General features: G+C 32.9%; 1 protein-coding gene across 1 annotated transcript in view; it reads right to left on the reverse strand.

Moving 5' to 3' along the window:
• Nucleotides 1-13851, reverse strand: part of LanB2 (laminin subunit gamma-1) — a 124458-nt gene that overhangs the window by 99742 nt on the left and 10865 nt on the right. Inside the window, exons 2-4 of the mRNA XM_085947496.1 lie at nt 8079-8343; nt 4980-5097; nt 3051-3234 (exon numbers count right to left, since the gene is read on the reverse strand). Of these exons, the coding sequence (XP_085803622.1) occupies nt 3051-3234; nt 4980-5097; nt 8079-8343 (567 nt within the window). The remainder of the gene's footprint in view (nt 1-3050; nt 3235-4979; nt 5098-8078; nt 8344-13851) is intronic.

Here is a 13851-nt window from a genome sequence, read left to right on the forward strand (position 1 = left end):
GAAAGCTTGCACATCTAAACTAGTCTCGTCTGAGACACAGCCATAAATGAAATCTTGTAGGAATGTCGCATTCATTTTGCATAGCCGGCCACGCACATAGGAGCCTAATGACTGTGACGGTCACAACCTCTCGAAACATCAAAGTCGTCAAAAAAAAAATGAAATATCAGACGCCGAAACAGCGATTATTATGTATTGAGCTCAGAAACGGTCTCTCCTTGTGTAATCATATGCGCACGGATATTTTGGACGATTTGGAATAGGTATAGGTATGCTCGTCTGTTATTCCAAAATACAGTCACCAGTCGGTTAGTTGGACTTGGAAACTGAGGATTACGTCTTTTTTCCTTTCTACAGTCGATAAGTATCTAGACTAGGGGTGGGAAAACTGGTTGATTTTATTACGTTTTTATTAGCTCGTATTCTTGTTTGTCCAAGATTTGTATTGGATGATTGAAGATTTTTAACTAACTTCCCGACTAGCTAGACATTTGAAACTTTTAGAATATATCAGAACACGACGACAATGCATTCTTTTAATACTTTTAGCAATCTTTAAGCAGAATTGAATTCATTTTCAGTTAATTCTGTTTTTTACGGAAAGTTATTTCGGAAAAAATTCGTAAAAAGTAAAACACTATTATTGGTTGCTAAGGGGGTCCTAGCAACTAAAGTATTAATATATACGTCCGTTACTATGGAAATCAATATGAAATGTCAAAATGACATTTCAATATTCTATGTTTATTCAGGATTTCAAAGTATTTATCAATACATAAAAAAGTATTTATCAATACATAGAATTGTTATATGTAAAAGTTTATATGATTCAACAGGAAATTTAAAAACGTGGAATATAAAAAGTTCTTTTCATCTTGTAATTATTTAAGACTTAGAATACTTACTACATACCAGTATAAAAAAATACTTACTATTATTTGGAATATTATATAGAGCGTTTGGCGTACTTGACTTTTTAGAAGCCATTTTTTCACAAATTGTTTATATAATTATTATCCATTTACACAATCACGCATTAAATTTGAATTCAGTTTATAAGTTCCAATTATAACACTAAAAAATCGAGAAACTCGACGTGACGAAACCAGATAAATGCGTAAATACTTATCAGAACTCGAGCACTAGTACCTATTCCGGGATTTGAGACTGACGTCAACTCAACTGGAACTAAAACTAACTCCATATTATTACTATAAAATGAACATGTCACCATTTCTGTCCTTCACTATACCAACTTTACAATCGGGGAGAAAGGGAGAGCAATGACAGTTGAGTATATCACAGCTAGACATACGTATATATGCTATCTCGCTCGCGCGCATTTAATGTCAATAATATTGAAAGTCTAACAACAGTACTAACTAGCGAGTCGCGGCGATGATCTCATCGCATGTGTTCGAACTTCGAACAAGTTTATTGGGCCACACGTACTGAGTATGGATAGTACATGCCGAGACTTGAGTACAGAAACTGGTGACAGTATTTCTAACACACCATTAATTTAGACACAGATGTTTCCAGGTTACAATACTTTAACAGAAATTTTGCTTGCCTGCATGATAATTTAAATGAAAAATTCTTTATTGTATTTCATTAATTGTGTTAAACATTAATATACTTTTGTCAGTCATAATTTTATGTAAACATTCTGATGATAATAAAAAATTGTATTCAATCTTTTAACTTCACGGGTTATCACTAGGTAATAAGTTGAGAGATAAGAGGAATAGTTTCCGGCAAATGGTATCTCTTCAAGAGTGATTCATGTGATCTATTTGTAAGTAACATATTCCAACTAAGGGATATAATTCGTTCTATCCTCAGCAACTCAGTTATTATGAACATTTTTGCCAAAAAAATATATGCAAGATTATGATTTATTCATTTCTAATACCACAGTAAGCGTGAATCCTACGGCGAAACAATAATTGAATATAGTTTTACCATAACAGAATATATTGAATAGACACAATATGAAAACATCTCATTCACATACCCACTAGAAAAATCTTTTTTTTTAATGGGTATATATATGCATAAGATGTTTTTAAAGTATGTATGTTCAATATATAGAATGAACAATTTTAGCCATTCACTCAACTCATATGCATGGGAACTAATCAGGAAGATGTATTTCTATCACCTGCTGAAATATCAACACACACCAGATCCTCTATTTGCACGGGGGAGTCGTTCCAAAGACTACCGTGCAAAACAAAACCGTGTAAAAAAAGATATGGTGCCCATACAAAAATGATAGATAGGTTCCGTTACTAAAATCAACTCGAAATACGAAATTCTTGAACTCAAAAATAAATCGAATTTATTTATTATTTATAAATAAAAATATTTATACATAAAGTAGTTTTCGTTTTAAATTAAATTTAGCATAGATAAATATATTAATTCAGTGTCACCACTTGACAATAAACGTGCCTGTTTACTGCTGTTTTTCGCTGGCGAAAAATCACTCTCATCGCTGGAAATATTTAATGACGCTGACGCCGAAGCACGCGGCGGGTCTCTCGTATCGAACCCGATATGACTGACTAGTGGCACTATGTATGTACGTATGTATGTCTGGGCGGCATACGCTGACAACACATGTATGCACCAATGACATACGGTCCATTGTATTGCAATTTTTCTATAAATACGTATACGCATACGTATTTTTATTCTTGTAAGTTTTTTTAAACTGTGTTAAAGCAAAAAAAATCAGTGTAAATAAAAAATAATCAGTAATTTTTTTAAACCATGTTATTTCGAAACTGTGCAAAAAAAAGCCGTGCAAAAAGAGGATCAGGTGTACATACAATATTAATCCAGCCCAAGATGAACCACATAAGATGGTTATTAACGGGGAAGACAAACTAGATGTATTGTGGCATTTTATGTTGACCAAGGTGAATCAATCAGTAAACTGATACAAGCTTCATATCTTTATTTATGTATTTATTTGTTGGGTTACTACAGTTACTAGGCATGGCAGTGGGTCTATTAATATAACCTATTGTGAATATTCTTACCTGTAATTCGGGACTATTGGCAAAGTCGAAAGCTGATGGTCTTCCTTCGAGGGTAGAGAAGGGAACATTTCCTCCTCTCAGGGGAGAGAGATCAGAATATTCACTGGTACAAAGAGCCCTGGTTTCCGATCCCCTCTCAGCGCTCTTCGAATCGGGAAGTCCATAAGTGTCTCGGCATGAACCACTATAGGGAAAAAAAGAAGATTAATATTTTCAAAATATTCGCTACATAATTGGTGGTAATTCATGATAATTTATAAACTTTATCTATCACTTGGTATTCACTAACTAGCAAAATGGTTGAAATCTAAAAATGTGCAGCTTATAGAGCCACTTTTAAATACATATCAGTTGCACATGTCTACATAGTCACTAGTGGGTTTGAGGTTTAAGAGGTTTTCTAACTGAAATAAAATAACTTTTTTTGAAATATAATATAGTATTTTATAGCACAAAATATTTAATTACAATCAACATAATGTATTACATATAAATAATTACAAGATAAAAGAACTTTTTATACACCACGTTTTTAAATTTTCCGTTGAATCATATAAACTTGACAACTCTATGTATTAATAAATACTTTTTTTTGTACTTGATAGAAATACTGAATAAATATAGAATACTGAAATGTCATTTTGACATTTCATATTGATTTCCATAATAACGCACGTATATATTATTAATAATTTAGTTGCTAGGACTGGACACATGAAAAATTTTGTACTGGACAAACAAGAATACGAGCTAATAAAAACGTGGTAAAATAGTTGCAGTGCTGTCTAAATTCATGGCATACAAATTGTTTTTTCAACACGTGTTTGTATCTAGAGCATAAACCCAATATATTAAGTGAATAGCTCACAATTTATCGTAAAAATAGCCTTAACTGAAAAATGTAATAAAACAACTAACGCCATTCTGCGGGGAGGTATAATAAAGATCAAATATATCACACCAGTGGCGAAAGGTGGAGGAAGGCTGTTATGATCTAATATAAATAGTGCATACTAAACTTTCTCAATCATACGTGTTTGTTTTCATTGAACTAAGGCCTTCCGCTCACGAGAATACTCAAAAAAGACGAGAATGAAACTAAAATTTCAACCAGTATCTAGCTAATGTATTTCAATGGCGGTATGCTAATGGCAAAACTAGAATCTCTCAATTTCAAAACGTTCGCTACTAAACTGACGAGACGTGACATGCTAGTCTCTCAGTCTCTCAGTTTCCAGTCCCACATAGAACAGTGGTGCCAATATCAGTAGATTTAATGAAAAATCATATTTTCTTACCAAAATTGGTAGCACTGAACTGAACTGAACAAGCAATATCAAGTCAAGACGTCAAAAGTTAAAAATGGCGAACCTATTTTTAATTTAAAATTTGTGGCAGAAGTTGAGAAATACTCCTGCCTGTATAATTACAGGCTGCCAAAATATTCCTATATAGATATTACGGAAAAAACTTGTAATGATGTAGGAAAGACAATGTGTTTGACAGTTTGAGGTTATGAGATTATTATTTCAAGTGGGTTTCAGTAGCGCCGTGTGTGAAACATCAGTGATTGGCCAGGAGTTCCATCTCCAACCAGTTTATCGGATTTTAGTTTCACCATGAGCGAAAAGCCTAAGGCTACAATTTGCAGATAGTGTTGGTTAGTTTAAAAATCAATTAAACCCTCACAAGCCATAATAGGTTAGGTTAAGGATTATTAAAATATTGGGTTCTTGTAGGTTTATGCTAGCACTCGGCAATCCTCCACTACGGTGGGCGAGCAGGGTATGAAGAATTGATAAAACTTACAACAAATTGATTATGTCATTTGTAAGATTTTTTTTTTAAGAAAATTCAATAGAATTAATATAAAATTTATAATTTAAAATTTCCACCATGAAAATATTTGTGAGAGGTAAAAATCAATACCTGTAATACTGATATGGCACCCAATCTTCAGTCTTCCGTGTTCTTTTATAAATCGCAAAACTTTCAGGACGTGGAGAATAAAATACGATTCTCACGTATGTAATGTCATAGGCTTTTCCTGAAACATAAAAAAGACAAATGAATGTCCATACATATAGCAATATAAATTTTCCCGTGTGCGAATTTGAGACAACACCCACTATACCTAAAAATTCTGAATGATGTGTCAAATGTTAGCACCACGCACCCTCACTTATACGATAACGTATACTAGTAGGCTTATTAAAAGTAGTAAATTATAGTATAAGGTGGCACAACAAGAACTGCAATTATCAATGCAGTCATTGTTTCATTAATAGTATGACAAGTATCCTGCTGGAGCCACATATTTTCTAAGTCAAAAAAGCCAAAAGTTTGAATCATATTGTCACAATATTGTTTTCCATTAAACGAAACTGCTTGACCATGTTCATCTTCAAAGAAATATGGTCTGATGACTCCTCCGGCCCAAAAACTATACCAAACAATGACCGTGTCCGGAAACTTGTACGTATGCAGTTTGCCGAAAAACACTTCACTGTGAAATGTTATATCGGAAATATATGGCCCTATATTAAATACTGTCCAACCTCTTTGGGTCGTATATTACCGACATAAAATTCATGTCTAAATAAAACACAGTCTTGTTGGTTTACACTTTACAGGAAGTCAGCAGCAAATAAATTTTGAAAATAGCCGATATACTGGATTATTTGTTAGGTTAGGTTAGGTTAAGTTAGATTTTCATTCTTGAATTCATGAATTTTGCCAAAAGCAACTATGAAAATTGAATTAATGTCTCATGTAAATGGAATATATCGATATCATTCAACTAAGCAATTCCGTTAAATACAGCTATTACATTTCTATGTTTGGCATCACTAGGGAACACAAAATTAATGAGAACTGGCTTACCCTAATTGGTGTGGTATAACACGCTACGAATAGCGAGTGTGGAAAAACATGGGATAAACATTAACACGTTGTGTTAAAGAATATTCAATTTTCAAGAGTTTTGTCTGTATGATAATAATGTGCATTAAAATTAACGTGTATTCAATATTGGGGAAATTTGACGCGCTTTGTTTAACTTAAGTTTTATGACCTGACCATCATAAAATACCCTGCTTCAAAACCCATGGCGATGGCTTTTACATTAATTCTATTTATTAATCTGTTCTGTGGGCATCACCAAAGGCACATAAGTTCTACACCTTGGGAGAACAATTTATAGTTATTAGGAATACAGAGCAACGCTACCAAGAAGTTCTCTTAATACTAGGTATACATAAAAAATCGTTTGCAGTGTAAATATTATTTTTAGGTATAAGTAGGTAAAATATATTTTTTTAAACGTGTGTTATATTAGCCACATTGAATGGTTTCAAGTTTGGCTGTTGCCTAATAACCTCTTAGACATAAACAGTGAAAACACAGGTTTCATTGAAAAACAATTTCTATAGAGATCGAGCCAAGATGTATGAAAATAATGCTGATGAATAACCCCTACGCATCTATTCTATACACAAGACTGCTATCGGCAGCTATCGAAGTTAGTTTTGTATCGAAGTAATAGCATTTATTTTAACAATTACAATAAGTTAGTTGTAATTGTTACAATAAGTGCTATGTTTTAACAGCACCTCTCTTGGGTGTGCTAAATTTTAGAGTGAGATAGACAATTTTGACTGTCTAGGCGGCTAATTTATTGTAACAATTATAATACTTCGATACAAACAAATGAAAAACTACGCTCGATAGCTGCCGATAGCAGTCTTGTGTATAGAATAGATGCACTGGTCTACTAAATTTCATACAATCTCTGAAGAATCAGACAACGGATTATTGCTAGTTACATAATATAAAAAATCGATGTGTGTACTTATGTACGCGCGTTAGAAGTTATACTTCTTTGGCTTAACAAAACAAAATAAGCCGTTACTTGAGTATATTAACCCAATGTTTACGGGCTCTTTTACTTAATTTTTTAATTAACATGTTAATTTGCATTTGTAAAGCAATTAGCAAAAACACAATTTTGTGCGGCCCGTAAGCATTGGGTTAATATTACAGTGGGGGTGATGAAAACTTATGCGATTCATCTGTCTCATATAGCGAATGATAATTGTAATTTAATTATTGTATTGAACCAAAACTGATCTTTGCCATACAGCGGTTATAATCGATTCAGAAGTGCCCATGATGAATTTAAAAAAAATCAAATTTTATCAATATAGGTACCGTCAGCAATAATATTATTATGTATGCGAATAAATAATATTATTGTAGAATGTACCTACTTTGGAACTGCTGTTTGAAAAATTTAACAACCGCTATTTCAACCATGTTTTCATACAAACATTTTATGTGTTGTACATGTTTTCATGTACAACTATTTTCGTTAAAAATAATAATTTATTACAAATCAAAAGTAAAACATAGCCTATTTAATGGTTTAACTGAAACGTGATATTGGGTTTTTGTGATGAACTGATGAAACATAATCATTATTATTGTCTTCAATTATTATAAACCGCTAATAAATAAATTGACATGGGATATGCGACAAATGTTCTCCTAAACTGTAAAAATATGTATTTTTGTGTATGAAGTGTCAAAATATTGTGAAGTTACAACATACCATTGTTTGAATTATTTACCAACTAAACATTCACAAAATTTATTTATTTATTGATATATAATTTTACTCATAAATAATACTTACATAAATATAGCCTGAAATCTTAATGAATAATCATAATAATAAATTGTGTTGGATCGGCGCGCGCAACTTGATGTTGATAGGGAAAAGACAAAAGACTTCTAGTAAATCTGCAATAGCGCCGCACTTCGCCTTAATTGCATTTATTATATACTATTGACCAAGGGTAGTTGATGGAATTTGAATATAAAATCTAATTGATTTTTGCCAAGTATCTATCACCTTTGTGCTTACGTCAGTACATTGACAATCAGTTGTTTTGAATTTATTAATATGTTAATAAAATAAACCTTAACTATATTATTATACTAGGGAAAATAATCCAAAAATATATTTACCCAAATCGAGAGTCAGATATACTGAATTCGGATACTGAACTCCCTCGTTCATGGTTTCCGACTGCCACCATGTTTGATTTTCAGTCTGATGATGCAGATCGGTGAGGAAATATGCTTGATACTGCCCCGCACTACATTTCTCACAGGAGCTTCTTGTCTGAAACCCACTCTGTATGCAGTACGTGATGTCACCGGACTCACCACATGTGCTATTAACTTCCATGAGCACCCCAAACGCCGCATTTCCAAACTCCGGTATGCATCTCTGGAAATAAATTAAGAGCACATGGTGAGATAATAATTATACGTAAAACATGTAGAAAAATATTGACCCTGATCAGTGTTCACTTATAAAACATCTGGTTTAAAGATTTTAAAATAAATATTAAGAAATAGACAAAGATTGAAATATTTGTAAGATCGACACCTATTTCCTAATACAGTTATATTATGGACACACCGTTTTGTTCATTTTTTATGACAATTTTTGACTTATAATGCCTGTACACGTGCATGTGCAAGGATTTACTTGCACCAATAGTGTGTATTTTAAACAATCATATCGATAATAACTGTTTACACGTAAAAGTGCTGACTGTCTCTCCAATCTACTTTGAAGCTTTTTAAAAATTTACTGCGTCGTATGGAGGACGGAATAATTCCGATCTCTCCTTAGATTTATCACTTTCAACTCCTGACTCCTCTGTTTCGGCAGAGTTTCAGTACACGGATACAGAGGACACTTCATGTCATTAAAGATAAATGACAGCAGAGCATGTCAAGATTCTATTTATTTTCTAAAACTCTTTCTTTAAGCACTAATGTGCATGGTTGCCACATCAGTCCCGTGCAGCATCGCTTCGGGACAAGGAAGTGTGGCACTAAAATCTTTTCATTCTGACACGTGTATGGCGTCAAGAAAGGTGGCCGTGCAAAAAACTGCGGCGTCATATACATGGGGTTACTCAAATCATTCTCCAATCTCATTCTTCAAGTGTAAGTGAGACGCGATGTTGTCGTTCGACGGTGCTATTAACAGTATCAACATTGTGGTTAATTTGACATATTATTAAAATTATCTTTCAATTTTTAACACATATCTCCCTATTTCTTTCGCACATGCATTTTGTTACAGTTTTGTGAAGGTTTATGTCTCAATATTATTCCCAAATCATTCCAAAGATGGGTTTATTGTACAAAACAGCTGTCAACATAAATAACTTAAATACGGTAGAACTAACAAAACACTATGTTTTTAAAACCATTATTTTCTTAGTAGTTAATTTACAAATCCAATTTGATATCAAGTGTTTAATAGTAAAACCTATGATAAATATTATGATAGTTACATGATTTTGATATTTGGTTAACCGTTCTCTTCTGGGTCAGTTAAAACTCAAGAGCCGAGAGAGGGTGAGAAAACCACGAGATGTTTTCGACACACAATCATTCCCTGTTGCCGTTGTGCGACCTCATAAATACCTTGCAAAAAATAAAAAATCACATCATATTATTCAAACTTTAAAGCTATTTTTGTGTTTGATATGACAACTTAAGGGTTGATTTGAAATAGTACTTTAGTGTTTGTTTATTATAACCCTTGACACGTTTTGATCTAATCAATCCTCCAACTTTTTCCACACAATTCAGGGTTACATGTAAATTGTACATATTACATTTCACTGTAGCACAGTTGTAGCTGTAGCCATGAGCTTTTTTATCGGAAAGAGATGACCGTATATTATACGGTCATCTCTATAACACCAAGAAAAAAATACACTCTTGTATGTGGAGCATTTTGCGTGAGCACAAGATTTTGGCATAATTCATGAATTCAAGAATGAAAACCTAACCTAACCTAACCTAACAAATAATCCAGTATATCGGCTATTTTCAAAATTTGTTTGCCGCTGGCTTCCGGTAAGTCGACAAGAACTGTTTTATTCAGACATGAATTTTATCTCAGTAATATACGACCGAAAGAGGTTGGACGGTTTTTAATATGCGACCATATATTTCCGATACAATATTTCACGGTGAAATGTGATACGGCGAACTGCATACGTACAAATTTCCGGACACGCAATTCAGCGCTGCTGCTTTCTAATTATTCTTCTAAGTCATTCTAAGCCATCCCAATCTCGGCCGTCCAGATACCCTTTAATCCTCAGAGGATACACACATAGCCTGTCTTATCGGTAGCTTCCTGGTTAGTCTATGTATGTGGCCGATGCAGTCTGCATTTATTTTGAATTAAGATGTTTTATTGATTAAATTTGACTATTTTATTTATCATACAAAATTTATAGGAAGTACAAATAAAATAAAACTGGCTCATGATTCCAATAAGTTATCTGCTTTTATATCATCATCCCTTATCAAATTGGCTTTGCCAGTGCTTCCTTTACTGTTTCCATCGAAAATAAATGAATTTAAAATTAAATTAAGTATGGAATAATTTACAAAAATATTTCAATTTTTGTTTGTTTATTTTATTTATTTATTTAGAAAAAGAGTATTATGCCATTACAGCGATTGGCCAATGCGACATAATAAATACAAATTATAAAAATGACTTAATTACAAATAACAACCAATCTAACAAGAAATTATATGCTTATGTAGATATTAAAGTAAAATGATAAATACAATTATAAATTTAACCTATTTAACACATCCACAAACATGATATAGTTAATAAAAAATAAATCAACCTTTATGGTGCCATCAAATAAGTTAATCGCACGATACACAGCATCATGAAACATCACATCCGTCCTGCGCCCGGGGTATCATGAAAACTGTAGAGTTACGAGTCATATTGGTGGGAACATGAAAATTAATATTTGCCAGTATATACGGATTGTAAATGAATTGGTAGTTAAAAGTTCAGCTAATGCAGCGATACACAACCTGTGGCACTACATGCCATTTATTGCAACTCACCGACTAAATTAAACAACAATATGTCCTAATAAGATAGTAGATTTTCAATGTGAAGTATAATAGTAAAATGCTTTTATCCGTTAACAACCTTTAATGAAAATATAAAGTGTTGCAACAGATAATATCATTGATTATATTATATTGCCTTGGTCATAGTTTGGTGCCCAATTCACATAATAATGACGTAATTAGAATAATAATGAAATAATTAGAATAAATCCAAGAATCCTACATCATGTTTTATTTATTGAATAAAAAAATATTTATAAGGTGCCTAAAGGAGGAAGACTAATTTTTGTTCCTCAGTCAATGAAATCTAATTCATTGAAATAAGTGTTTTTAGGACTTCTCATTACTAACAATAATTACAAGATAAAAAGAACTTTTTATATCCCACATTTTTAAATTTTCTGTTGAATCATATAAATATAGAATACTGAAATGTCATTCTGACATTTCATATTGATTTCCAGAGTAACACACGTATATATTAATAATTTATTTGCTATGACCCCCTTAGCAACCAATAATAGTGTTTTACTTTTTACGGATTTTTTCCGAAATAACTTTCCATACAAAACAGAATTAACCGAAAATGAATTCAATTCTGCTTAAAGATGGCTAAAAGTATTAAAAAAATGCATTGTCTGTTCCATGTTCCATGTTCAACAGTTTCTTCGGCGTCAGATTCGTCACTTCAGTGACATTACCAGGAGGGTAGGTAGGCCATGCAATGCTTAGTATCAGTACATTACGAAGGGCGGCAAATGTAGGAACGAATACGAATATTACAACTTTTGAGAGCAGTGACAGGTCTCCAAGAAGTGTAAAAATCCTCGCAATCTAGTCTAATGGCGGTTTATCGCAGACAATTTTTTCACAAGGGTGCCTCCAAAACTGTCAGCTCCTCTAACCTCCATGTACCTTAAGACCCCGGTGTATGAGAGTATGCTTCGTGGATATGCTCTTACCATCATTAGATGATGTAGGGGAGCAAGGGGTAATGGGAGCTTGCGGGTAATGGGAGCGACTGCAAAACAGGTACCATCTAACACTAAAATGACTCGGAAATAACCAAAACATCTTCGTCAATCGTCGGCTAAGCCCGTCGATTGCTGTCGGCTGCTTAGTAGCACGTGCACGCGCGTGGCGAGTGGAAGTGTGTTTTGGGCTAGGTGCTTATATCAATTTACAATACATAAACATCAACTTAAGTACTTAAAATTTTACTTATTTCATCATATTTTGTGTCCATTGTATAGCCAGATACATGTATTTTTGTTTAGTAGTTTCAGAATCAAGGTTTAAAATGGTTTAATTACGTTATTTATCAACCTTCAAAGTGGCTGACATTCGGGTAATTGGAGCCTAGGTGGCTCCCATTACCCCTATATAAATTTCACACCTCTTTTACTAGTAGACAAGATTTTAATTGTTCCAGATGCCCAGAAATAGAAAGCTGACGACTTTCAAGGCTGGTTGGACGGTGACTTCGTTGGAAAATGCCATCCGAAACCAGAAAGATTATATTTGTGTTTTTTGCTTAGATCCATAACATGACGTATTGATTCTTTTGATATTTTTAGTACTAGAGCATATTTTTGTTGAATTACATTAGTAAATATTTAACATTTTATTGTACCTATGTCTGTTATAATGTGTATAAGTGTTTGTAAGCATATTAAAATATGAAGCTCCCATTACATATTTGGTAAATTTTTGGCTCTCATTACCCTACATGTGGGGTAATTGGAGCCAAATGTGTTTTTTGGGAAAACGTTTTTTTGGTACCTTAGTTATAGAATTTTTGAGTGGAAATTGCAGTAATATTATTACTATGTAACCAAAGGACTCATTTAACATTTTGTTACTTTTTTTCAACAATTTCCTTAGTAGGCTCCAATTCCCCCTTGCTCCCCCAAGTAGATGGGTACCTAACCTAACAAATTTTCTTACAATTTGAGACTAAAATAATTTTAATAAGTTAATGCTGCAACCCCCATTTTTATTGAAAATAACACTAGAATGTGTACATTTAAAAAATATTAGCGTTTATTTCAGCTCGATCGGAGGTCAAATGGCAAAGTTAGATGCAAATAACTGTGTTATGAGAATCGCTAATCGGCAGGGAGCCAACCGAGCCAGCGCGGCGCGGGCGACGCTGTGCTGCCACATTAGATCGGAATGATTCGCTCACGGACAATTGTATGTAGCGGCATCAAGAGTGGGGGGTAGTAAAATCTATATATTTTGGCGCCAAATGGAAAAGCCACAAATATTGTATATCGAAAAGCCCTGGAATGATGGATTGGAAATTTATATTAAGTATGGATATAGTTATAGGTTATATAGAAAAGCCTTAAAATAATAAATTGAATATGTACTACTTTTTAAGATATATGCAATAAATGTACAAAATATACTATAATATAGTATATTTTTGTCTGTTTTGTATCTTTTCACTGTTCTGGCAGAAGACAATAATTCGAAAAAATTACATATTGAGTAAGTTATACAAAAATGTTCCTTATTTCAAACTTTACCGTCTGGAAACCTTCTTAAAAAATAAACAGTCTTTATTTTAAAGTGATCCTTTTTACGATTACTTAATAAACTCACATGATAGACCATTTCAAACATTTTAACAACTTCAAAGTCAAATTACTCAAAACTAGTATTCTCCAGTTAGTGTGTTCTGCCAGAACAGAGACGATATTATGTTAAAAATAAAAATCTGTAATATTATATTTTTTTACTTTTTTAAATTCAATGCTTTGCACTCTACGTATTAAATTTAGAATTTTTATTTTCAAATATTAAACCATTC

This window comes from Rhyacophila brunnea, unplaced genomic scaffold, assembly GCF_057557595.1.
Source record: "Rhyacophila brunnea isolate RB1 unplaced genomic scaffold, BYU_Rbru_1.0 scaffold_1, whole genome shotgun sequence".
Taxonomy (NCBI): domain Eukaryota; kingdom Metazoa; phylum Arthropoda; class Insecta; order Trichoptera; family Rhyacophilidae; genus Rhyacophila; species Rhyacophila brunnea.